Raw genomic sequence first — 13225 nt, 5'->3', positions numbered from 1 at the left:
TATAACTGGAATATATATTTTCACTTTTAGTAGTTAAGAGCCTTTAGTTGCTGCAGGAAAAAGCAATAGGACCAAAGGGTGATAGTAGTTGGTTGGCTTTCACTTGCCCTGCCTTCCCCTTTATTGTTGTAATGAATGGAGTTCTTATACATGAATAATACTTGAAATGGATGGTATTATCCAAAAGTTTCCTGGGTTTTCTTATATCTCATAATACATGTAAGATTCTAAAGCTGTTGCATTTCATAAAACCGTTAACATTAGTAAGAGCTTAAGAGGACAGCATAGGGGAACACACAAAGAGGAACAATCATTGCAAAGGCAGAGTGTAGATCTGTGCTGCATTGCATTAAGGTTTTTATTCTCTCCCACAAGTTCTGCTTCTGAAATATATTCCATCCTTAGTGGACAAGTTCCTTCACTTGTCCTCTACTTCCTAGCTTTTTAAATAATCTTTTTGTCACCTGTGTGTCTGTTTATTTCAAAATAGCTGTTAGAAGGCAGCAGAAGGCTAGATGAATCTAGGTATTTTTAGGTTGCTTCATTTCAGATTTGTGAAGACAGTCATAACCACTTCTTGGAAACAGAGAGTGTGAAAGAGAAGTGAGATACTAAAAGTCATGAAGCCTGCTTCCCTGCTCTTCCAGGACCAAATCTAAATTTAAAATAGTGTTGTTCCAAAGAAGTCCTGTCTCAACATTCAACACGGCTGGGTATTTTTGAAATCAGACCATTCCTACCCAAAAGGAGATTTTAAAATGCTTTTAAGGACTAACTGAGAAATGAGAACATAAGATGTACAGCCATTTCAGGGCTGTAAATGCTATAAAAGAAGCTGTCATTGCAAACCACAACAGGACATGAAACGCAAGCCATCAGCAAACAAATGTATTTCCCTATGTGTAACCTGAGGTTCACCTATATACAGACTCATAAGCAGACAGTTTTAAACATATGCAAGTACTGCAAAGGCAAGTTTATTCTAAAGTCTCTTCTTTAGTGAGTGTCTCTGCCTGTGATGCCAGTGGCATGAATCTCCTTTTCACTGCCTCTGATAATTAAAGAGTAAGATGTATGTGAGAAGTTGGTTTAAAAAATGTGTATTTCTGAAATGAATACTTGAAATGTAGTAAAGTAGGCTGCATAGATGAAAAAAAACTTATGGCTAATTATTAGTATCTACAATACTTGCTGACATCGTTTGATATAGTGGAGTGCAAATAAAAACAGAGAGCAATTTACTGAGCTTTGAAGACAGTAGATTTTCTCTTTGATGTTTTTTTCAAGCTCCAGTGGAATTTGAAATAGAAACAATGACCATTAAATCTATACATTGTAGCTAATACAGAATTTAATTTGTTTTGTTTCTTTTTTTCTTTTCTTGCTTTTTTCACATAAAAGGCCTCCTAGGTCCCGCTAAAAGAGATGCATGGTTGCAATTAAGAGCGGAGATTGAAGCTCTGACAGACTCCTGGCTAACAAATGCACTTAAATCTTTATCAATTATCAGCACAAGGTATGTATTTGAATTGACTGTAAAAAAAAAAGTTTCTAGTTTTGAACTTGTAATTGTTGTTTTTTGACATTTTAAGTTACAAGAAATTAGTGCCTTTAAAGAACAGAACAGGTCTGATAGGACTTTTGAATAGGACATAGGAAAAATTCCATGGAAAATTATTTCATTTTCAGTGAGTCCAGCATTTACTAAAGACAGTTCAAAGTGTCTTCTAAATGGTGATAAATGTCCCTGTGTACATTGAAAGGGTATTGTAGAGTTCTGAGCCAGCCTTTAATTTTTTACCTTCTGGGCAGCATCCTCTGAACTTCATCTCTCTCAGTTATGTGCTTCAATGTTTGTGCCTATTCACAGTGCTACTTAAATACTGTATAAATCTCAGGACACAAAAACATTTTCCTTCTGTTCTTCCAGGCAAATTATTATGCTTAAGCTTATATCTAAGTTTTCAGAAGAGCAAAAATCTATTTTAACTGGGTTAAAAGTCTGGGCTCCCAGTAATAAAAAATTAAATGTATTGTTCCTTTGAAATACTGAAACTGCGAACACTGCTGCTGCTTAGTCAGCCATGCAATATGTATCTCATCAGAAATCCTCAAAAATTCTGGTTTTAAATAATAAAAAAGAACAATGTTAAGCCATCTTGCCTTCAAACTTGTATTGGAAAAGACTGAGTGTCAAGTGGAAAGAACAAACCTGGAAAGATGTGAAAAACTTATTTAGTTGTAACAACTTTTGCAATATGTTTATCTCAACTGGTGTTTATTTAACAGTGTCTTAAGCACCTCAAGAGAAAAAAGTTAAAAATGTATGTAAGCCATTTGTTTAGCTCTGCATTTCTTTCCCAATTGCTGGTCATCAAAAAGACATTTGGTAATGAAGGCCAGTTGAGCATTGGTAGATGAGTCTGGAAAACTGTTGTTGGTTACTCAGGACTGTTAAATAATGGCCTTTTTTCTTGTCTTCGAAGAACTGTACAGCTATAAATCTTCAGAAGCTACCCAGTGAGGCAGCTAAACATTACCTGTATGTTACTGACAGGAAACTGAGATACATTAAGGCAGAAATAGTAGCCTACGCTCTTGCTTGAAGTTTGTGGAAGAACCAGGAGAAAAAAACCACAATTATTTGCTCTCGGCTCCATGTTCACATGGTCGCGCACATGTTCCAACCTCAAGTAGCCTGGTTCTGAGTTTTCTTGTTGTGTAACTGGTAGCACAGCTTCTCTATTCAAGTTCTCATCCTCACCATTTGATGCTAGCTTATTAACATGGTTATTCTTATCTCTCCCTCTTGTCAGAAATATTCTTACTCTTGAAACATGAGAAAAGTGATGTCATTGTGCAAAAATGCACACTGGCTGTTTATTTCCCCTCAAGACAGGAGTAACAAATTATGTTTTCACTTTTTCCTAACACTTTTATTTGGCTGGTAGCTACTGCCAATTAATTCTTAGCATGAAAACGATGCTTTTAAAGTATTCAAATGCCTATTTTCAGACATAGTAGGTGATCTTAAGTGTCTGGATTTTAGTGGTCTCATCTTCAAGGATCTGTTTTTTATAAACCAGTGAGGAATATTTCCTACAAACAGGCCTGCATATTTTTTAAAGGATTTTGCCAAAAGTTTTACGTACATTTTTCTGGAAGTGATGGTGCTAAGTAGCACTACTGTGTGAGTGAAGGTAAATGTTGAGGAATCCTGAGTATGCTCTTTACAGCTGGTTCACCTCATCAGCATTTGGGTAACAGTTTTAAACTATTTAAGCTTAAACTATTTCTTTCATTTTAGGAGTAACTGTGTAAACGTGTTGGTAACAACAACCCAGCTTATCCCAGCACTTGCAAAAGTTCTGCTATACAGCTTAGGAGGAGCTTTTCCTATTGAAAATATTTACAGTGCAACCAAAATAGGTAAGAAAATTATTCTTTCATCCATTTTGACTAAACTGCATTACCAGCATTTTTTTTGCCAGTAATGGATGGATTCAAAGCAACCTCCCTGACTCAGTGTTAGTCATAAGATTTAGGCATTTCATGTGTTTATGTAGTTAAATTCCAAAATCAGCTTATTTTCAATGATGCCTGAAGTAATAAAGGTTCTATACTGATTAAAAGCCTCAGAAACTGTTCAGTATGGTGCAGAAAACAAAAAAATGAAGAAAAGTGTTTTGTGAATTCAAATCTAGGCAGAACTTCTGTTAGAATAGTCCCTGCTCTGACTTCCAGCACTGCGTAAGCTGGGCCACCACTTCATAAGCTTTTTCTGGAAGCATAAGTACATCATGGGTGGTAATGACAACTGTTACCAGCAGAAGCCACTTCCCTGTTGTGTTGACAACAGTATACCTCTTGTGTATTACAGTTTGGAAATTTATGGTTTTTGGAAATCACATCCAAAATTTTCTTGTAAACCAAGAAAAGTTGCCATTCCTGTGAAAAGTGACACAGCCTACAACGACTGATAATTTTGGTAGATTTCATGATTTACCAACTATCAATTCAGGAATGCTTAATTTTTATATCTATGACACCTTATATGATATGGACTGTGACACTTCATTGCCAAAAGCATTATAATATATTTCCTAAATTATTTTCACAAGTGAAGGGAAAAAAAAGCATATTCTAACAGTGTCAGTAAAAACTATTACCTCGGTCATAATTTAATTAGCTGTAGCTGTCCTCTAGACAGAAATACCTCAAATACTTAAAAAACTTCAGTCAAAGCACGAAGTATCCCAAATACAACATGGTACTGAGCAGCCTCTGGAATGAATGTCATCTGTCATACAGCGTGTACATGTTGGATTCAGTCACTGAGATTGCACTTGGACCAAAGGAAGGAGCATTAAGAAATAGTGCCGACAGCACAGAAGGGGGTGGTGAAGTGAAGCACAGTCTCTGGAGACTCTGTCGAAGTAATTCTGCACCAGGAATTCCTTCTGGGAACAGTGTGGCTGCTGTTACACCCCTATCAGGAGCACAGCAAACTCTGGGGTACAAGATCTCTCTCTACTTTTCATCTCAGTGGTCTCTGCACTGTGCTGAGCACAGGACTATAATTGCAGCTGTTGCTTGCACTCACTGAAATCTGGTCCTCACTCAACAGTTAATACACATGACACTTTTCCTAATCATAAGCCCTATTTGTGGGCCAGCTGAAAAAAAAAACAAGAGGAGAGCAGTAAGAATCTGAGATCTAGAAATCATGAGCTTGTGAGAAGAGGCTAAAAACCTGGGGTGGGGGTAGACATGATAACAAACAAGGTAAAAAGCTGTTGCAGAGAAGAAAGAAGTAATCTTTCTCTGTGTTGATGGGAAGTGTGGTGGTTTCTTTGCAATAGGGCACATGTAGGTCACATGTCAAAGAGAAGCTTCCTAATGGAGAGGGTTAATTAGATATGGAGATTGCCTGTGGCAACAGTGAAATCATCATATTAAGACAGTTTTGGGATTGATTGCACAAGCATTTGTTGGAAATACTGAACCTGCAGTACAATGAGAAGATGGGTAGATGACTGCTTGGTCCTTTTCTATCCTGTGTATTGTTGATACTGGCTTAGCCTCCTTCCTTCCACATTTCTCCAAAACAGCCAAATGCTTCATGGAATTTTTTCCCAGAAACCTGCTGTCTAATTTTATTTTGCTTGTCCAGTGTTCTTTGAACACTTTTTCCATGGCTAGATCACTCATTGTTGCAGATACATTAGAATTAAAATTTCTGCTTTCCTTGGAAAAAAAAATAGTACAATAATAGAGAAATATTTCATTTCAGTTACTCATTCAGCAACTTATTCATTTTTGTAGTGCTTCTAATTCTTTTATGTTAATGGCTTGCCTGTAGCTCTTAAGAGATTTAATTTTACCTGGAACTGCTTAGTGTCACTAAGGAAACTAATTGCTTCTTACGATTTTGGCTCTAAATTGCACTCTGGCAACTTTTTAACAGTAGTAGTAACAATGTCTTACTACTGCAATAATCCTTTGTAGGGCTTCACCATAACTTACTTGATAGCTTGAATAAGTAGTGCATTGTTTTTCAGGCAAAGAGAGCTGTTTTGAGCGTATAGTGTCCAGATTTGGCACTAACATAACTTATGTTGTGATTGGAGATGGCCGAGATGAGGAACATGCAGCTAATCAGGTAACTTTTCTCTGAAATCTTATCTCATTTATCTTCCAGGAAAAGAAAGTTGCTTTGAACGAATAATGCAAAGGTTTGGCAGAAAAGTAGTATATGTTGTAATTGGGGATGGTGTAGAAGAAGAACAGGCAGCAAAAAAGGTAACGTGTCTCCTGAAATGTTGGTGTGATACATAGCTACTAATTCCAGCCTTTCTGTTTGCATTTCTGTCAGTGTTGCACAATGACAGAATGACAAATAACTTCAGTCCACAGATGCAAGGCAACAAGAGCATGATGAGATCAAAACTCAGAGTGAAATGAACCATTTGGATACTAGCATTTGCTTCTCTTCAGTTTGGAAAGAAAAAAAAAGCAAAATTATTTTAAAAATAAACGAAAAATGATAGCAGCAAAAATGTCAGACTAGCTTAAAGCAAATTCAAGATAAACAGAAGACAGAGAAATGGCTATGGCAGGGTAGTTTGGTGGTAGTTTTCTTTAAATGGTGAAATCAGGGAGGTTTCGAGACAAGTGTTGCAAAGAATGTGGAAAAACATCTTAGGACTATGCAAATTTTTTGCTAACATAGATGAAGATCTGTAGTTTGTTGGAGCAAATATGATGAACATATGATTCGCTTCAAGAAAGCCAGATCTGCAAAAGGAAAAAGAATACAGCATTGAGATTGTGCACCAAGTTTGTGTTTCTAAACCAGAACTGTTTCTTTAGAAATATTCCATTTTTTCATTAGAACAATTCAAGTCTAAATTTCACCAGATAATTTTTCAATGTTCAGAAACAGATGAAATTAGTAATTTGCACCACACTTCCCAGTATAACCTTGGAAGTGTGCAGAAACTGAAAAATTTTACCTCACAATGTCTGCATAGGACAAATGTTGTAAATATCTTTTTGCTAGGAGTAGCTAAATAAAGGGCCCTTTTGGTGTGGTAGCTGGAATAGAAATGAAAATAACCAAAATGCTTATTCCAAATGGTTCCTTAATATAGGTACAGTAGTGGTGATGGGTCTTTTATAGTTTGTGCTAAACAAAGGTGGTTGTGTACTTTCCAGTTTGGCATGCTTTTTTCTTAATGTTGACTATATTGCATGAATAGATACAGAATTCAGAGAGATGGATCAACATAGCCTGTTACAAATAGATCTGAACAGAACATGAAAGTATGGGGGTTTTCTATTCTGATTAATTGCTGAAAAGAGAATAGTGTATATATCTGACACTGATGCTTTCTGCAATAGAAATTATCCTTTTTTAAGCAAGAACTGCATTATTTTCTCCCCAAAACAGATTCCTTTTTTTTCCCCTAGATGGACAAAAATGTAATTCAACTCTGTTTCAAAGAGTTGTGCATGAAGCCTCTTTTAATGAAAGTCTTACAGCCCTTTAAATGATCATTTGGTCTTTTGCAAAATGTGCTAAGTGGAGCAGAAATGGATTTCCTATTAATGCTCTTTTGTATGGGTTTGCATGCTAACGACAGACAAATAGCCCTTACTAAATAACCAGCTTTTCCAAATAAACTGTTAAGACTATGTAAGTATTCTACCTTCAGTTGGACTATTAAGCTCAGATCTATTTTGGTCTGATTTTTGTCAGTATTTTACTAGCAAAAATCAATCCAGAAACACAGTGGTGTAAAATATGTGGTGGTGATCTGACTAGCCTTATGTGTCATATACCGCCCTGTGTCACCGTGTTCATCTTTCTTGACCTTTTCCCCCCTCTAACAAACACAGCACAACATGCCTTTCTGGAGGATATCCAGTCATTCGGACCTCTTGGCTCTCCATCAAGCACTGGAACTAGAGTATTTGTAACTGTGTTCTAAAGTTGGCGATCCTTTTTTTTTTTTATATATATATATATATTTCAAGTACACTGAATTTTTATGTGTGATTCAATGCCTCTGGCTTTACACATATGAATTGTCTTAAGAAGGGAAGAAATATTTGGAATTAAAAATTCCAAATTGAAGAATTCAGATTGCTGAATGGAGTTAAAACATTAGTGCTACGTAAGGAAGCTCTATGGTCTTATATATGCAACGTTTTTAAATGAATTAAAACTGTGGAGGTTGCTGGTACACACCAAGTGAGCCCTGACAGGAGTGAACAAAGGACTCGACCTGGCAAAGCACCAACACGCATTTCCCAGCCGACAAGGTGGTGTTCAACAACATTCCTCAAAATGGGATATATTCTCAGCACTGAGGTTTGAACCAGACTTTAGCCTACCTAACCCAGAAAATCTGAATTGGAATGCACTCAGACTGTATAATGACAATCCTGTCTAGACCTGTAATTTGTGTAAATTATTGATGAAAATAATTTACTGTGACTTTATTAGCAGCTGATTTTGGAAGTGGATGCAATTTTTCTTTCTTTTGTGAGGGGCTAGGGAGGGGAGGGTTATATAATATTGTCTCTTTTATAAGTTTGGCAAACAGAATGTGCATAATGATGTGTTGTGCCTTAAAGAGAAGACTGTGTTTGTGTGTTATAATGTAATTTTGGTTAAAAACTATGTAGATAAGCAAAAAAAAAAGCAACAAAAAAAACCTTTGTGATAATTTTTGACATGACCAAATTTGAAATTCAAAGAAATCAAAGAGCAGGGCTGCACCAAAGCATTTAAGTATTTGTTGCAGGAAGAAAAAATAATAAAGGAAAGTTTGTGTTTTTATTTGGATTCCGAATAATTCCACTGATTGATTGAGGAAAGTTAAAAGTATGTTGGGAGGTTGATACTGGGGACCGTTACCTTGAAAGCTAAAAAAAAAAAAAAGTATTTAACACCTTCAGCATAATTTCCTTATTCTCCAACAACAGAACTAAGAGCCATATTCATGAATTACTTAGTCCATTGAAAGCCATACATCTGTTGTGTATAAAAGAACAAATTCCTACCCAGCAGACAAAGTGTGCAGGTGGCATTACTGGAAGGTGAAAATGTGGATTTAAACCCAGATGGGGAATAAAACACAAGTTAATTAGGAATGAAAAATTACTAAAAAACTACTAAAGAATCTCTCACCAGTCAGATGCACAAATGATGCCACATTTAGCATATTCAGGATCAACATAAGCTGCTGAAATTTCTGACATGATGACGTTGGTCATTTCAGGAGCACAGTCCACTCTGGTAAATACAACAGGGTTTTGGTAGCTTTTCCATTCTGTTCCACATTTATGTGCCTTCTGTTTTGGATCAATATGATTTTCCTCACCCATTTTTGATTGCGTGACAATATTACACAGGATTAATTCTACATGTTTTTGAATCAGAAATTTCAATAGCATATCAGGCATCTGAGGAGAGCATAATGAGGGAGGTTTCATGAAGAAATATTGAGAAATATCTTACTTTAATCTTCATAATTTCTATTAAAAATTACAGTCCATACAGTGATAATTGCCTTGTAAGTTTTGAACATGCTACCTTTCAGCTTTGATAAATGAGCAAGGTCCACATTGCACACAGGGTCCCCAGCGCTCCATGTGCAGCTTGAGCACTCTGAAACTCCAGCAAGTGGATTGTCTCTCATGGCAGAAGATGGAAACTGCTTTTTGATTTTTAACACTGTACATGGAGACACCTGAGGTTGCCAGTGCTCTGACTGCGTGAAGAGGTGTGTGCAAGAGAAGATGTTAAATGTGAACTCCAGGATGCCTACACCAGCACAGTGGTCAGCAGTGAGGTGAAGATGTTCCCCCTCTGTGCCATGACGCCACCATATGCCTGGCTATCAACTTTGTTGATTTAAAATTTGTAGGTTATATGAAAGTTAGTTGGTAGGTGAAAGCCTGAGCCACTAAAGTCCAAGGCAAAACTCCTCTATAAATTCATAAAAATGGAATTTCTTTGCTGTGTAGGAATTGGATATACAAGTCACCACACAATGAACTAATGATAATTTGTTATCACTGGGCAGTTTAAAGCCATCACACGAGACTTGCCACACATGAAAACATTATACACTAGCTATTTGGGTGATAGATTTGTGTGTTCAGAAAGTAAAAATGATGCGTACTTTCTTTATATTTACAGTACCTGTCTAGTCAAATTTGGCCTGGAAGTACATTTTTCATAAAAAGATGTAGTGCCAGCTATTTGTGGTTTTTCAGGTGGAAAAAAAAAGAGTTTCTACTGGAATAGGAAAAGAGTTCAAATAAAGCCCTTCTCAAGTTCCAGCATCATAACATTGCATGAGAACTCAACGTAAGAGCCTTTATAAAACAAAAAATTGGTATGGTGAACTAGCTTATTTTTCTTTCTTTTTTTTTTTTTTTTGACAAGTCATAGTGTTATTTAAATGCATGAAGCAATACTATTTCTCAAATTTATTTGTTCAGCTTTTCAGTGTTCTTTTCCTAATCAGATGCAAGAACAAACAATAGCCCAGCAACAACCGTCAGTTCTTATAATGGGTTTGCAGTGGCTTCATTGGAGTTGTGCTTAGCTCTCTGGCAGGTATGGCTCAATTAGAGAGGAGATGGAAGCAAATGGAGGGAAGTTTTACGGCGCATGACGAAGTTCACATTTTAACTTGGATTCCATGTGCTATCATTGCAGAAGTGAATTACAAAAATAAATAATCCACAAAAATGTACATATAAACGTCAAGGATTTAGCTCAAAAGCCTTCACAACACTAAAATTCTAAAAGGAAATTTCAGAGTGCAAATGTCAACTTGCTAAGCAAAAATTGTTATATATCTTTAAATAAAAGTGTATAGTACATGCCTGCCTTGTAGAGAGAAATTACTCTGACACATTTTGCTGCATGAACAGTACAGAAAATAACCAAGGCAGAGACATAGTCACGCCAGACTGTTCCAGATGGGCCTAAGTAGATTAAAGTGAAGGCTGATCATTTTGACATGGAGTGCATTTTAATTCAACAGCGTATTAATCAGAAACCACCTTCCCTTCAGCCTCTCCTCAACAACCAAGACTGAGCATAATGTTATGTTTGCAAGTATTTTGGGCAAATGAAGTATAGAATATAATACCTTTTGCTGATATTCTAGCAGTTTTCAGTCTGTACAGAACTTGAACATTCAGTAGGCATTTGAATAGTCAGCTTGCAGTATACAAATACAGTGTGGTGACAATCACAAGGTAGTACCTTAAATAGATATAACTCCATGCAGTTCAGTATATATCAGTAAAAGAGGACAGGAAAAACTAAAAACGATGCTTCTTTTTAGATGCCCATGGAGATTGTGCGCAAAGATATAGGTGGCAGCCAGCTCCCAGATCTGATTTTATTAGGATCCAGTGTGAGCAGCAGTGTTCGCATCTAAAGCAGATGCAACACATGTTTCAACATAAGCACAGACAAGGGAGATGAGGCCAAATCAAAATCCTGTATACAAGCACACTTCATCTCAGGGCAGGTGAAATCCTGCAGCCAATCAGAATTGCAGAGTTTATGGAGAATGTGGACTTGGCCCATGATAAGAAGACTAGATTTTAGCTGTGAGATTGTATCCAGATCCAGGGTTTTGGTTCAAAAGTCATCTATGCTTTACAGGATTGACACCAGGCATATTCTCTGAATGAATGTGACATTTAGAAGAGGAGCTGAAGTGACATGAGCCAAAATCCCAGCAACAGCCACCTTTTGGAGATATAATTGAAGCCAAGGGTCTCTGTCATGTATTAGCAGATTATATTTTATTAGGGCCTACATAATTTAAGAAAATGTAAATTAAAATTAAAAGCTTGTAAAATTATGTACATCTTTACTATTTCTCAATAAATACACCTGGAAATGTCATTTTCTGCACTATACCTTGTTTTAAGATGCTTGGTTTGTGGTTGAAACCCTCTATACACAATGCCTCTTACAGGAACCGAGCGGGACCATGGACTCTTTTTAAGTATGTCCATGCTGCCATTGTGGTTCATGCCTGGAGAAGCCCTGTGCCATGTGATCTGGCAGAGGTTGGCTCACCTGCAGATTGCTGGCAGGGTTTAGGCTCCAGAGGGAACTTCCATCTGCCCTGCACCAAGGAGGTTTCCTTACCAAGAACTCAAGGTGCCTTGCTCCAGATGCAGCCAGCACACCTTTGCTGCAATGTCCTTGGAGCAAAATACAGATCAATCCAGTTTTGTGGTCTATACTATAATCATTTAAATTTTGTTACAAATACACTCACTAATGTTATGCTAATGTCTTTGGGGCATGGAGAAGAGGAGACTGAGGGGAGACCTCATCATGGCTACAGCTTCCTCACAAGGGGATCAGGAGGGGCAGTTACTGAACTCTTCTCTTTAGTGACCAATGACAGAACTGAAGGGAGTGGCAGGAAGATGTGCCAGGGGAGGTTTAGGTTGGACATTAGGAAAAAGTTCTTCACCCAGAGGGTGGTGGAGCACTGGAACAGGCTCCCCAGGGAGGTGTCACGGCCCCAAGCCTGACAGTGTTCAAGAAGAGACTGGATAACACCCTCAGACACATGGTGTGAACTGTGGGGTTGTTGTATGCAGGGGCAGGAGTTGGACTCAATGATCCTTGTGGGTCCCTTCCAACTCAGGGCGTTCTCTGATTCTGTGGGTCCTTCAGGAGACAGACTGGGTTTCTGAAGGGAAGCAGCCACTCCAGTCGAAGCTGAGCCTCACAGAACTTTGTAGATGTCTTTGGGAGCAGTGCTTCATGTCTTAGTGGGGTGCTAACCACGGTTTGAAGGAAGCAGTCCCACCACAATCTGCCTGTGCAGGCTTTAACGCAAAAGTGGGACCACAGGACAATCAGCGCATTTAAATATGACATTATGATCTTGGTAACAACATAGGAAGTTGCAGAGCCTTGGTAATGACAGTGCTTCAGCCATGAGAGACAGCTTCTAAATAGTGGATGGTTTTTCCCAGGGGCTAGATTAAAGTATGTCTGTTACAAATGTAACTGTTCCGCATGTACTTCTACCTTCTACTCCAATTTTAGGAATGAAAAGGAAGATCAAAAATAGAGTAGACATAAATAAAGCCCATCTACTTGAGCAGACTGGCCCATAGTTAACAGTATTTTTAACATTATGTCACTCAGACAGGTTTGCATGTAACTCTAGAAAAGAGGAACCCTTCGGTACCATTCCAGGGGAATGAGATAAAACTTAGTCAGAAAATGGGTTTACTCCCCATTAAAGCTGGGGGAAATTTCAGAACTTCTCCCTTTTCACATCAGGATAAAAATGAGATACTGGGGGCTTTTATTTAAAAGCTTTTGTTCGGGTTATAGCACAGAATTAGCTTCATTTCTCACTGCTGAGAAACTCCATGCTCTAAATGGCTGTCAATATGTCCTGCACGTGACAATTCACAGCACTGAACTACAGTAAAAACATTATACTGAGAGCATTTATGGGTGGAGAAATAACTCTTCCTCATTTGGGTGCAAAAATACCTCTTTCTCACTATCCTCACTATCTACCTGCAGAGAATACCCAAGGAAAACCAAGTAGAAATTTGGAATGGAATTATTTATGACTCTCTTCCATTGTTTGCTGATGTATTATTGTCTTTAGGGGTTGACTTGTTTGATCCATTTTCTTTTTTC

At 37.6% G+C, this 13225-nt stretch overlaps 1 protein-coding gene across 21 annotated transcripts in view; it reads left to right on the top strand.

Moving 5' to 3' along the window:
* EYA4 (EYA transcriptional coactivator and phosphatase 4) overlaps positions 1-11458 on the top strand; it is a 157079-nt gene extending 145621 nt beyond the window's left edge. For 16 of the 21 annotated variants that reach the window (XM_082049882.1, XM_082049874.1, XM_082049879.1 and 13 more), the window contains 4 exons: positions 1402-1516; positions 3308-3429; positions 5702-5802; positions 7402-11458. In XM_082049882.1, coding sequence (XP_081906008.1) covers positions 1402-1516; positions 3308-3429; positions 5702-5802; positions 7402-7482 — 419 coding nt within the window. In that variant the 3' untranslated portion in view covers positions 7483-11458. Of the gene's footprint in view, positions 1-1401; positions 1517-3307; positions 3430-4311; positions 4516-5561; positions 5663-5701; positions 5803-7401 lie in introns of those variants that run through there. The other 5 variants (XM_082049881.1, XM_082049871.1, XM_082049888.1 and 2 more) reach the window with 2 other exon arrangements.
* The last annotated feature ends 1767 nt before the right edge of the window (positions 11459-13225 follow it).

Source organism: Streptopelia decaocto (assembly GCF_964273445.1).
Source record: "Streptopelia decaocto genome assembly, chromosome: 3".
NCBI lineage: Eukaryota > Metazoa > Chordata > Aves > Columbiformes > Columbidae > Streptopelia > Streptopelia decaocto.
The sequence above is the reverse complement of the archived record's forward strand: the minus strand, read 5'-3'. Positions and strand labels throughout refer to the sequence as shown.